This window comes from Cyrtonyx montezumae, unplaced genomic scaffold, assembly GCF_038088225.1.
Source record: "Cyrtonyx montezumae isolate F1298 unplaced genomic scaffold, pur_monq_1.0 scaffold_1, whole genome shotgun sequence".
Taxonomy (NCBI): domain Eukaryota; kingdom Metazoa; phylum Chordata; class Aves; order Galliformes; family Odontophoridae; genus Cyrtonyx; species Cyrtonyx montezumae.
Genome location: NW_027071825.1, coordinates 25,106,976 through 25,121,152, shown reverse-complemented (window position 1 = coordinate 25,121,152; position 14,177 = coordinate 25,106,976). Strand labels below are relative to the sequence as shown.

At 41.8% G+C, this 14,177-nt stretch overlaps 1 protein-coding gene across 4 annotated transcripts in view; it reads right to left on the bottom strand.

Moving 5' to 3' along the window:
- COP1 (COP1 E3 ubiquitin ligase) overlaps positions 1-14,177 on the bottom strand; it is a 123,352-nt gene that overhangs the window by 87,891 nt on the left and 21,284 nt on the right. For all 4 annotated transcript variants that reach the window (XM_065745371.1, XM_065745379.1, XM_065745394.1 and 1 more), the window contains exons 7-10: positions 12,032-12,091; positions 10,031-10,107; positions 5,023-5,080; positions 1,278-1,392 (exon numbers count right to left, since the gene is read on the bottom strand). In XM_065745371.1, coding sequence (XP_065601443.1) covers positions 1,278-1,392; positions 5,023-5,080; positions 10,031-10,107; positions 12,032-12,091 — 310 coding nt within the window. The remainder of the gene's footprint in view (positions 1-1,277; positions 1,393-5,022; positions 5,081-10,030; positions 10,108-12,031; positions 12,092-14,177) is intronic.

Here is a 14,177-nt window from a genome sequence, read left to right as displayed (position 1 = left end):
AGCATTCCTCCCAATGTGCCATGGTTTGTTAAGACAGTGCTGCTGTGCTTGGTGGGCCCTGAGTCAGCCCTATTCTGACACAGACATGCCTGCATCTTTCACCTGAGAGTGAGCTTGGCAGCCTTTAAACTAAAAAAGGCTGAGTGTTTTTTTGTTGTTTATCAATAATAATTTTTAAAAGCTTGATAATGTTTAAGTGGCTAAACCTCAAACTACATTCACAGAGGATTCCTGGAGCAGGGATGTGTGCCCCAGCTTGCTCACAGTTCAGTGTCCTGGCAGGTCAGTCCTTGCCTTCCAAGGCTACCATTAAAGATGCGTTCCTGCAGCAACCTCTGCCTGCATTCCTTTCGTGCTTCTGAGGTTTCTCTCAACCCCAGTGGCTCCCTGCTCTTCACAGCAGTCTCTCCCCTCTTTGTGTAAGCTGCTGCTTACAGCTTGGTGCTGCAGATCTCATGCCTGCCACAGCTCATTGCACAAAACTTTTTTCCCCAAAGCCTGCTTCTTCTCCAGGGGAGCCAGAGAGCGACCTTCCTCTCCCTTCAGAGGCATTTATTTGACCTCCTCGCTTCCGAAGAGAATCCTGTTATATAATTAAGAACCATCCATCCACCATGTAACAATTACTCCAGCTGCTGTCACACTGTTACTCAATTATGAATGAGGTAATCTACACAATTGTGAAAACAGCTTCTAATTCTACAAAACAAGTCTTAAATCTAAGGTGTGCCCCACGGGATAACGACACTGCTGCACACTCAGCTTCTATACTTCAAGCCATTCCTTAACCAAGACTCACAATCTGGATTTTGTTATCTAGATAACCTCCAAGTGTTGTATTGCACATTAAATATGGGAACATCTATCAATTTGTTTTCACCTCTTAGGTATTTTGATTAGTGTTTTAATGACTATGCTTACTCCATGTCTAGTAGAAAGACCACCCAGTCACTGCTTTCAAATGTTTGCAGCTTCAAAACAAAGATCAGTGAAAAATTATTGAGTGAGGGTTACAACCTTCATAGTACAGCATTACAGAGCAACAAAAGTGCCCCTCTGAAACAACAGTATTACATTTTATAAGCTTAAAAACCTCAACGATTGGTCAAGAAAAATCTACGTGGGATGACTTGAAGTAACACATGCCTTTGTATAGCACCATTTCCAGGCAGGGAAAAAGCAAAGGCTGCTCTCTTAGAAGGGAAGCTTCCCTGAGGAGTGGGACTGTGAAAGGTAAAACGATGCCAGAAGTTGGATCCCAAGCAGGGGGAACTCACCTGAGACACGTGTCATCCTTGTGGAAAAATAGCACTGCTCTAGGTCTTCAAAGTGAGCTGTGAGCCGCTTCCGGCGCGAGGCGAGCGTGCTGTTATACCATGGCTGCTTCTTGGCCTGAACAGAGAGGAGAATATGCTTCTTGAGAGAGGTAAAGCCAAGCCTGAGTCTATTTCAATAGATCCTAAGAAACTGAAATACAATCTACCCATTGTATCTGGTGAGTCAGAACTTGAACAGTAACAATGAAGAATAACTCGTTACTGTCACGTCACGACCAGGGTCTTGTGTGAGCCTTCTTCTCAGTTAGAAGAGATGCCTTCAGACAGTGGTCTTCTGAATCTGTGCAAGTTTCACTTCACCCAAAGGACAGATGGCAGCAGCCTATGGGAGCTGTGTATCGCATTTGTGCAGGTAGACAGCAGAGGCCCAACTTACGGCCTTTCAGCTTCTCAAATCAAACAGACTGTACAAAAATCACTTCCTAGATCTTCAGCAAACCACTCAAAAAGAGTGGGAGCTGTTTATTTTAAGGACTTAGTTACTGAAGTACTTCTTTTGAAGTAACTCGGTAACTATAAAAGACCACAAATAAAGACAGAAGCAGGAATACACTAAGAGACTAAGTTCAAAGGTTAATTCAAAAGAAGTCCATGAAACAACAACAAAAAAAAACAGAAAAAAAAAACCCACCACTTCCCAACCTACACAAGCATCAATACTGAGAGGGAGAAGGATTGAAACTGCATAAGCAATCTCTCCCTTTGAAAACAAATGGAAAGCAAAGTACTTCTTGTTTCAATCACTAGTGAAAGGAACAAATTCCTCTGTTGCTCAAGGAGCACAAAGACCATCCTGCTTTTGTTTATGTTTCAAAAGTCTCACACATCAGAGATAATGGGGGAATTTTAAAAGAACCAACAGGCTCTGTAACAAATATTTCTTAAGGCACAATATCCCTGAACACACACAAGGTGTACAGTGCCTCTCAAGCACTAACAAAACCCATTCAGCAAGCACCATGAAGAACAGTGGTTCGATTGCCCCTCAAACCGTGAGGCAGAACGGGGCTGCTCTCATCACAACCTTCAAGAAGCCAACAAGATAAAACAAAGTTTAGAGCCTACTTTGAGATTCTGCTTATAACTGTACAAACAGTAACCTAATGCTCAAGGGAAGAAACACAGCCCAAGCAATGAAACTTCCAGATGCCACTTCCCGTGCAAGGCCCCTGGCTATGTGCTGACACCGTGACTCATGGCTCGACAGCTTGTTTCATCTTGAAAGCAGCTCCAATCTCAAAACACATCTCTCCAGCACTGGAAAGCACTCCTACCTCAACACCTTTTAAATATAATTTTCTAAAGCTTCGCAGCTTTGAGAGAGACTTAACGGAGTACTTTACAGCGCTGCTCCCCTAATTCTGCACCCCAGCTTGCACGGGCTCCAGCCTCTCTCCACACATCAGAAATGATTAGGGCTTCAAGATGACTGGAGCAGCAAGGAGCAATCAGCCCAGTCTCAATAAGACAAACAAGCCTGTGACACGATGAGGGATATAAGCCATGCCTGGCTCTGATCTGCTGGATGTGTCCAGTCCACGTGGAGGCAGCATCAGTGATTTGAAGTAGTTTGCCTGCTGGGCAGTACATCAGCAGGAGAAAATTCCCTCGGAGCAGTGTCAGACTGGCACGTGGTGACCCAGCTGTGCTGGGAATCGGACTGCATCTTGAGCTGAGCCTCAGCAGCAAGGGGTTTAAAGCTGCTCAGGTTTTTATCAAAACATTTATTGAGCTTCTAAGCAAAGAAGACTGCTCGATGGCTAGTTGCTAAGCAATGCTAGGACACACAAGTGAAAACATAAGGCAAAAGGAGCGAAAACACAACCAAGTGCTTTTTATTCACCTGATTGCTATACTATGAAAACCAAGAAAGACATCACCGTTGTTCCAGTTGAGAATGGTCGTTAGGGTTACTCTTATCAAGAGTTATTTTTCTGTCTGAGCTCCAGTAAGGAGCTCTGAAGAGTCCTCTCAAACAACCGTGGCCTCAGAGCTGTCCACAAGTTCCTTATTTCCAGCAGAAAAGCCAGGTACTGCAACTAAATACCACCTGCACAACTCCCCAGTGCCTATGTAACCTGTCCACTGTTTTCTCCTGAAGCTCAGCCACTGCAGGAAAATTGTCCTGCAGCTCTGTCACACAAATTCTTCCTTAAGAACACGTTTGCAAGCAATGCAAAAAGTAATTGTACTGTGAAAGCAACCTATGCTGTCCCTTTTGAGCTTAGTTACACACTGTCACAGCTGTAAAAAACAAAGATTTTTGTTGTGACTGACAATTTAAAGTGTACAATTGAATCCAATTCCTCAGAAATGTTCTTACTGTAGGAAAACTTTTTGCTGTGAAGTCGTGTTGAAATGAACTACCTTTGAGTGAAGTGTTTAAGAGTTCTCTCTCAACTCTCCACCCAAACATACATTAAAGTTTGATTAGTGAATTTGCACTCGAGAGTAGATCTTGCACTGTCAAGGACAAAGAAATTGGAGTTGAGGACAAAAAAATAATCTCCAACAAATACGACTGTCATACAGAATGACTAGAAAATCTGGGTTGTTTGTTCTGTGCAGTACAGCTATGGTATTTTTTTTCCATTTCAAAGGAAAAATTAAAGTACTGAGACAAGTAGTGTCAGTAGGGAACAAACACTATACCATATCAGTCCTGAACATAAAGTCCCCACCAATATTTCACGTGCCCTTTACAGCAAGGTACAGCTGCAACATTTTGCTTAAGCAAAAACCCCACAGACCACAACAGCAGAAGGAACAATACACTTTCTTACACTGACTGAGAAAAATTTCTCATTACTAATTAGTCATACAGCTGCAAACAAATCTGCATATGCACTCAAGCTCAAAATTCGTGTGCTTTTCCTTGATATCAGTTACTTGGTCAAATAAAATCCAGCAGCACTTCTACCTGTTAATACGTCAGTTCCTGAGTATTTCTGGTAGTACACAACAGCACCTAAGAGAAGTTAACATGTACAACAGCCTACCTAGATAAAAACTCACCTCTATCATCAAAACCTCTTTGACTCAGTGAGCTGGATACCAGTGTCATCTTTGTAGCCCAGACAAACCACTCTGAGCTGCAAGACCACAGCAGTGCTGTTTGTCACTCAGGAAGCCGTGTGGGTCAGACTGAGTTTGGAGGCTGCCTGCCAAATGGCTTCACAGCACGCTGAACCTTTTGCCCTCTACAGTATGAATTCTTACTACAGTTTGTGAGGCCCTAACAATGATAAACTACAAGGCAACTGTATATTTGGAGAATGAATGTGCTTGTTTTAGAAGTCAGACTTGATCCAAAGCTATGTAATTCAAAGCAGAGTGTCAAGGATTTACCTCTCTTCCAAAATGCTGCTGACTTGGGAGAAGAGATGAAAAGCAGAAATTATCCTCTCTGCCCTGGAAGAGTCAGCTTTGGGAATTAAGTCACACATCTAATAAGTTACACTACTTTTTTTTTTTTTTCTTTTTCTTGCATCACTATGAATATTCACAACTGTGCACAGTCATTCCTACCGCCATAGTCTCAGCTCCAGTTTGATCCCATAACCAGTTAAAGCAAGAGGCCAGATGACTGGCACCACGGAGACTGTTTGTGCTGTACTTCATCTCTCCCCAGTCTCCACATCCACTGTTCCCTTCCCCTCATGCACAGACGCATGCATTACCTTACCTGAGAACTGCCACTGAAGCCTGGAGGCTGGCTGTACTCCGTGGAGTCAATAATACTACTGCAAAAACAGAAGAAAGTCTGCTTAAATCACTGTACAACCATCCTTCATCGTTTCCAACCTCTTCTACTCTCCCCCACCCCTTTACATCCTGTAGCACACTTAAATTTGAAATCCATTTTACAGACAGGGAACACAATGCTGTTTTTTATTTGAGGATTTGGGAGTGATATGGGGTTTTTTTTTGTTCTGTTTTTAAATACACAATGTCTAGAACAGAATGATGATCATCTCTGTACGTACAATAAATTTGTTTACTGTCACACACGATTTAGTGTAGTACAGTCTAATAATTTCTAATTAGAATGCAAATGCATATCTCTTGCATGAAATATGCAGGCGAAGACGTTCTGAAAAATAACATGCTACCCCTGGTTTTCAGTTCCTTTAAATAATAATAATTAAAAAAAAGAGAAGTTAAAATCTGTAGCATTTGAAACAGCAACATCTAAAAGATCTAAAGAAACAGCTAAAGGAACCAGCTAAAGAAAGACACAAGTGTTCCACACATCTCTAAATAAACTCAGGACACCAGCTAAGAAATACAGAACTAAACTCAAACACCGACGGCCAAGAGTATTATTACTAGAAACTGCTAAGCTACGCCCAGCTCCATAGTTAGTACTTATAATGACACAGCACGTCTGAATCACTGCTTTCAAAACGTTTACATGCCAGCTCCAAATGTTTCAGTTTTAAAAATGCAAAGGTGTTTGACAGAGCCAGAAAGGTGGTGGTAAGTATCCTCTCATTTGTGGGCAAAACATTTAGCCATCACTATCAAATCAAGCACTGGAGTCAGCTTAAAGCATGCCTATTCAAACATTTTAAATGCACAATGGCTTTGCGTTAATTACAGAGAACTCATTACAAGTATCATCACGATTTGTTTCTGAAAAATCTTTCCCTAGCACTTCTGCTGTGTCATTTCATTTGATTTGGACAGAAGCAATGCTCGTTATTCTCAGCTTTACTTATAAGTTAACCCTGGATTTAAGCACCGCCTGGGAGGAGCTGAACATTTCTTTAAGAGCTGCCAGAACATTTTCTATAGGTCCTGGTTTTGGAAGACGTGGTTCCACCTACTGATGTTTAGGTAATGGCTGCCAGAACAGACGTGCAGACGTGACGATCTTGGTCACAGATCAAGTGGTCTGGCTGAAACACCAGTCAGGGTACCTGCAAGTCTAGGAGGATGAAACAGTGGTACTAGTGCTTAAATATTTCTCTGAATGTTTTAAAGCCCTCCTGGAAGTGAAGGAAGTAGAAACAGATGAGAGATGATTTTAAAGTATCGCTAGTGGCTAACTTGTGAGATGAGATTGATTGGAGTTCTGTTACAAGCAAGACAAAAGCTGCAAACAAAGAAAATCTAGGGGATAAAAATCATTATTTGCTGCTAGCTATTGCAAAGGAGAAAATAGCAGAGCTGTTTCAAGCATGGTCAGGGACAATGAACTTTAAATTAGGACGTGGACGCATGAAATAATGAAACACATACAGCAGATCCTGCCAGGAACAGCACGAATAAGGCACTCGGCTGGAAAGCAATGAAAGAGTACTCCACTCTGAGACAGGTATAGCAGCAATTAACAGCAAAACACACAGACTTAGAGTGTCTAGCCTCGTTCTGCTGCAGGTTGTCTGGTGATGTAAAGCCTTCGAGAGCGTGGACATCATCTCCCTAACCAGAATACAGATTCAAAGCTGCTCCTGCGTGGTGCCTGAAGCAGAGTTAAGCCAGTGTATGTTTGCATGTTTTCCATTTAAAAAACAGGAAGGAAATGATCAGAGAAATTCAAGTTTCCTCTGAACTCCTTACAAGAAGCTGCAGCAGCAGGTTCAATTAGGAAATGACATATTTAAAAACCTGCAGTAAGAACAACAACACAGCAACCTGTGCTCTGTAAATCGCATTGGTTACATTCTTATGAAGTGGTAAGAGCAAATGAAGGCAAAGGAGATCAGGATTTTGGTAACCGAGGTTACCAGGCAACTAAATTTCTTTTTATTAACATCAGAATCTCTCCCCAAAAACACCTATTAGAGTGATGGCTTGTTATTGCTATAAGTGCCTGAATACCTAGCCACAGAGAAGCTGCTGCTTCTATCTCCTGTTTGCACCATGTCCCCATAGCAAAAATAGCACACACGCCTGCTCTGACAAACCCTCCCCAGAACTACTTGTTCTTTTCCCTCTTCTTCCATCTTGTTCTCTGTTAGTATACAAACACAGCACTCTGCAGTCCTGTAAACAAGTGGCATGCTATTACTCAATTGAATATTTCCTCACGCCCTGTACAAGCATAAAAGAAAAAAAAACACACTTGTTTCTTGAAACAGAGAGCATATTGAACATGATAGTTGTATTTGTTTTCTTGCTAAGGGACTTAGGAAGATAGGGGGGAGGGGGTGGGGATGCACAGTAATTCCACATTTGGAAGATGCTGAGGATGCATGAAAAAAACAAGAAACAATGAAAAAAATTAATGAAGCAAGGCTGTAATTTAGAGCAAGTAACTGAATAAGGGCAAGTCACTGGAGACCAGATAAAACTTTGAATTCCAGATAACTATATTCCTGAACTTTACATTCTGGGGCTATAGAGACATATTTTTTTTAATCTCAGCAGGGATCTATAATAGCCTTGTACTATTTATGAGTCACAGTAGTAAGTTTCTATGATTGCATTTCATTATCAAGGTGTTTAGCATGTTACCAAGTTATATTCCAATTTAACATACCATTTTAATTCAGGGAAAGTGTAAAAAGTCTCTGCAAGTTTAACACCTTTTAATGTAAAAGTGAAACCATCTCAAAAATATTTGTATTTCATCCTTTCTGATCCACAGCATCAATAAAATGCACTTTGAAGATTAAATATACGTGCAGCTACCACAGAACTGGAAAAATCTGCAGGTTTTAAACCTCCTATGAGTTGTGCTGTACCACTCTTCCTAAGCAGGAATCACAGCTAATTCGTGAGATACTCCACAAAACTTAATGTCAGGAAAAAGAAAAAAGAATTTCAAGTGATAGAAGTTTCTGGAATCAGAGTTCATGTAATTTAAGCCAATTCAATTACTTGTATTAGATAAAATCACATCTTCTGTCAGAATCAGAGAGGGACAGAAGCCACAGGAGCCAGCTAACATGCAATGCCTGTTCAAGCACCACCAGTTGGACCACTCATGACTACCTCTTAATGCAGCAACGTCATTAAGAAACAGAAACATAGTCAGCAATCCTAAATACTACAGAAAGAAACCAATACTGTGGTATACATCACGGTCCTGGTATTATGCTGTACAAGAGGGGAAGGAAAAATGGTTCAGACACAGCCAAGATAGAACTGAACAAGCGTTAAGAAGGGCCTAGCTTGAAAACAATCCCATGGTCCCAGCACTTGCCATGGTCTAACCTACCACCATCTCCCAGCAGATCCAAGTTGAAACTCCCTGACCTATCTTGGACACTCTATTATACCTTTGAAAGAAAGGACATAGAATAATTGCCCCTGGAACGTGAAATAAGGAGGCATAAGAAATAGTAAGAAATTCTCAGTAGACTGAAACCAGCGTAGGTCACACTCAGCAGATTCTTAAAGCCCCACACAAAAACTCTTGGGCTTAAAATGTTGAGATTGCATCAGATAAAGTTTTCTGGGAGCTTGCTTGTTAACTGGCCCCAAGTAACAAAGACACATTTCGACTCATAAATACAATCTCAGAAAAAAAGGTTTCTAAGCCTGAAGGCGCTCAACATGTGAGGAACAGATTCAGGCCAGCCCTTGCTGAAGTTATCCCCAAGCAGCAGTAACACGAAACAAACCACAGACAATCTGTTTAATAGCCAATAACCAGAAAACTAGCACAACCTGACAAAAACCTCATCAGCTTCATAAAGCTGCTGCTTAGCAGAGTAGCAATAACCCACACAGAAAACATACCCACACCCTAAACTTGGGCAAGCAGCAAAGGACAAAGCAACAAACACTGCTCCCTTCCATCTTTGCTATATTCCTGTCCTTGCCACCAGAGCCAACCAGAACTTCCTAGAAATACTAGTGACTCTTTTCTCTGGGTCCAAAAATAGCAACTTAGTAAAAAAATTCCCAGCCACTAGTGCTGCACTCCATACCAACGCGCTGTTCCTACATCTCTCCAGGAGAGGAAATCTGATCATTTCTGTCTAGCTTGCTTCTTGGACTACCAGGTTTAGAGCTGCTCGTTGCAGGAAAGGTACCAATAAAATTCCGTAACAGAAATCAACCACTCACAGAACTCTTCCCATTAGAAAAATACAATTGGGAGAGGTAGGAGAGATGATCGTTTAATAATGTAATTTGGCCCTGTGAAATCAGAGCTTTCTTCCAACTGAAAAAAAAAATGGCTATAAAGAAATAGAGCACTTCAAACCCTGGCACATTCAACTTGGATGTAAGAAGCATCTGCAATTTTGTCATCAAGAAACCAGACTATGCAATATTCCAGACTAAAATCCACACTGAAAGTATGTTATTAGAAAGGCATTCCATTAAATCAAAGCAGACAGCAGATAAACTGAATCAACACTACCACTCAGTCCAGAGGACACTGGCACCTCGCAAAATTACGTTTTCCTATGTCAAAAAACTGCATCATGTTCAACATATATTTAATAGCAGTGTTTCACACCACAGCAAAGCTGATAACTCAACTAACCCATGCTACACCTAAAACCACCAGCTTTCCACACTGTCTGAGCTGGAGAAGACTTCTCATCCAACTGTAGGCACAGATGGCAGTTTTGTCGCTGCTTTGTTCATGTCAGTTTGTATCAGTAAAATCAGAACAGGTGAATACTGTGTGGTTCTCAAGTTCTGCTTGTGTTTTGTGCATGGGGAGGACTAACAGGTACAGCACAGTGTGCACAGCTGAAGATCCAAGTTCTGAGTTGCAAGCTCCATACCTGTGTGAAGGTGAGGGAGCTTCAAACTGCGGCACCGTGCTGTCCTCACTGACCGGAGAGTACAAGCCACTCATTTCCTGTAACAGAAAGACAGAAAGCCAAATTACAGCAAAGCATGAATAGCAGGCACATTTTAATATATGGTGTTCACACAGCCTTCTTTGGATTCTTTTTTTCTAAGGAAATAACGAATGTTATCTGCAATTCTTCAGTTCCCTCCTGGAAGTTTTGGTAACACGTGAAGAAACCTTGATTTTTTTCTCTTATTTTTTTTTCCCCTTCTTTTTTCAGGTGTCACTCCTGACAAACCCAGGTATCAAATGGGTTTATGAAACCAGTGATTTTTTGCCCCACAGAAGGCAGTTGTAAAGTTTACACTCAAACACTGGTGGATTTAGTTAACATCCAAGAATCTCTAACCCAGCACCTCCCCTAAGCACAGCAGAACAAGCAAACTCTAAGCACATTTTTGAGACAAATGCTAACTTTTATCTAGCAGCCTTTGCAGCTATAAAGTAACATCAGATGTAGGTCAAGGCAAGAACAGCCACAAGACAACGGTGCAAAGGTGGTACTGTGCCCCAGACTTAAAAGAGGATCTATCAGTTGACAGCAGGGCAAGTATACAACAGAAGCTTTGCACATGAACCTGGCTCTGTGCCTTCCAGACTAAGTCACTGCAGTGCACCCAGTACAAAATGGTATCTTTAACCCATTTCAGAAACTGAAGCTATGCAGGATGCTGCAAGCTCTTTAGTCAGGGAGGTAAAGTGTTCCAGGACGTTACTGGTACTTTTCAAATTCCCACTAGGTGCCCATTAGTTGTTAGGTAGAAAGTGAGATATCTGTGACAAGAGAGACCCCAGGCTCCAAGGGTCAGCACCAAGGTCACTGCCACACACTGGATGCATACCCCAGCTGCAGCCTGCTGAACTGCCTGATTAAAGAGCAGAAAAGCAGGTAGCTCGCTATCCTCCACGGGACCCACAAGCTTTGAGAATAGCTTCTCCTAAATTTGAAGGCCTATTTTACCACTCCAACAAGCTAAGGTATATTTATTTCCCAAAAGCTGAGAAAGATCCAGGGAAGCCAGCCTGAAACACAGTGTTATCTGCTGAATGACAATTTGCATAGTTATAAGCTGAAGGGAAGTTCCTGCAGCTGTCGCTTCCATTTATACTTCAATAATTCATCAGCACGTGTATAAATTCAACGTAAATGAAGAAATCTAAGAAGCTTTTGGGCAGTGGATGGAAGATGGGACTGACTGCTTGAGGCAAGCAAGAAGAACAGCAGCCATGCAAACTGATTCCCAAGAAGCTCTAAGGGAAATCTATTTTGAGAGACGGCTGAATCTGATGCATTCCTAAAACAGTTTCCTACCTCACAATCAAAACACTAGAATGACTGGAGGAAAGGATCAAGCAGAGACCTAAAGGACTGAATAAGGATAGCAGGATTGAGCTGATGGGTTTAGAAATACTTCGAGAATAATTTAAAAAAAATAATATCTCAGGAGGATCCTGAGGGCCAGGAAGTAGCAAATAGTTTTGAAATGCAGCAGGACCTGATTCTGCTTCTACCCTGCCTCGGCTTTACAGCTCTCTCATGCACCCCTGACACACCTCCATTTCAAGAGTGGCACATTGCTAAGATTTAAACAGCCTGTACAGACAGCCAGAATAGGGCAACACAAAAATCATAAATCACGATCAATAAATTGGCTGTTGATTTCTAGCAATCATTCTAAAAGACTACTCACATAAAGAAATTGAAAAGATATGATTATATAAGAGCTAGGTTTCCATAAAGCCCCCCTCTCACTAACCTGCAGTCTGTGCACATCAACTGTATGAACTAATTAAAGAAAGAGCATCATCTGCTCATTTCCCCATTACTGAAGCAAACGCCATAAATTTAACACATCAGCCCCACAGCAAGGCAGACAGCTTGATGGAAAAGAAAAACTGCCAGAGTCAGAACAACGTCTGGGCACCTCACCTCTACTCGTTTAATATCTTCTTCCAGAACACTCAGCTCCTTCTGGATCTGCTCCAGTTGCTGTGGATGAGAGAACAGGAGAAACCTAAATCAATCTGCACAGCACCACCACCAAGATAAATTAAGATCTTTTCAGAGAGAAACCTTAACTATTGCAACTGTAAATGACTCAAAAGTCACTAGGCAGACAGATGTTCATATGTACACATTAACACAAGTGGGTACAAATTACTTTTAAGACAAAGTTGTTATCGTGAAATGGTACAAAACAAGAGCATGATCCACTTTGATTTTACACACAAAGACCCACATCACTCAAAGTTACACTTCTACAATCCCCCAGATCCTTCCATGCAAGATATTTATAACTTGTTTAAAAGCATCGAACATGATCAGGCAAAGGCACCATGAACAAAACCACAATCACTTCATCCTTCAAGAAAATACAAAATACTTAGCCAAAAAGTACTACGAGCACTTCTCTTTCTAGCAGTTAACCTACTAATGGACAAAGTTTCTGATTTTCAGGTTGACAAAAACACCCACTGTGACCAGGGAGAGATTTGCTCCTGATACCAAGCAAGTATGGCACTGCTTTAAAAGGTGCAAAGCCTTGGATTACACACAGACCCTGGCCAACCTAACTGAGGCCTGTCTGTGAAAGGCTCAGAAGGGAGCTTCTTCCAAACTCAGTAGCCACCATTTCCTTTCCCTTTTAGGGATCACACTCAGACATTGCCTTGGTTTCACTCATCTCACACACACAGGCCACAGACTTGGTGTGTACCACTTACTCCTAAGCAAGAGCATCACCTGCTCGCGAGCTCTAATTCCCACTCCTCATTCAGTAGACACCTCCCACCTAGATGCCCACACAGCCTGTGCCCAGCCTTTCAAGACAAACACAGGCACTGCACAAGGTGAGAGCTCTAAACAGATTAACCCCAGGTCCTGTACAAGCCCAACTCACCAATGTGCTCAGCCCTAACAAACAAACTGATAACTGGAAGTCCACCTGACTTACCTCACCTTGCCATAAAGGTCTACAGACAGCTAGCACGGTGGCATCTGACCAGTTGGCAAGTCCAAAGAAAGCACATTAAGCACAACATTCTTGGAAGGCCAGACAAATTTTTGTCTTTCTCTGTTTATAAGGGAATATCAAATTGACCAAAACCAAAATTATTGGTATTGCATTACATAATACTCTTAGCATGACATATTCCCAAGAACGTTTGGCAAACTGCTTCTGAAGATGCACTCCCTCAAGGAGCCTGCTCCTTAAAATCTTTTGCTCACACCAAAGCCCACCACTAAATTCCCACTATTGATCAGCACTGCAAAGACTTGCATCAGAAAATCCATTCTTTTAATCTCCCTTTTGACACGAAGAATGCTTCTGTGCCTAAAGACAGGACAGGACTGCTGGGTTCACACCTATTCCTAAGATGGCTGCGTCCTCCTTGGAACGAGATGATGCTGTACCTACATACTGGCCTCTCTACTCTGAAGACTTCAGTGGACAATTTTAGTCACAGATAGCACGAGTTTAAACCTAGACTGCTGCAGATAATTTACAAACCACTACACATAACAGATAATTCCATTTTCACTTGCAAAACCTACAGCAAGAATAGCAGGTGGTGCTATAGCTCCAAGATTAGTGGTAAAGCTAAGTGACACTTGCACAGCATGGGCCCTGCCTGTGCTCAGCTCTAGCAGTCAAATACCATTAGTCCCCTACTTCCATAAATTTATTTAAAAACAAGTTACAAAGCCTCACTTAGAAGTTCCAAAATTACAGCAAGGAAATCAGCTATTCTACAATGTACAGGCTCACAGACAAACTGGAAGACTGAAAAATAACTGATGGCTGTTGTCATCACGTAACCAGGAGACTTTTTTTATGGGCACCAAAGCAGAGACACTTCATTGGCCAGCCCTTGGTCACTACTGCACAGTTCCAGAAGTACTCAATCTGAGACTTCATTTGCTGTTGCTAATTCTTCCTTGCAGTTACATTTAGCAAGCAATCACATTTATCAGGCAGCAGCAAGTCTTAAAATGAGGTAAACACATTGCATGTTCACCTCAGGAAGAGTCTTCTGACTCCGTAAGCATTAAATGAGTTACCAGTACTTGCACT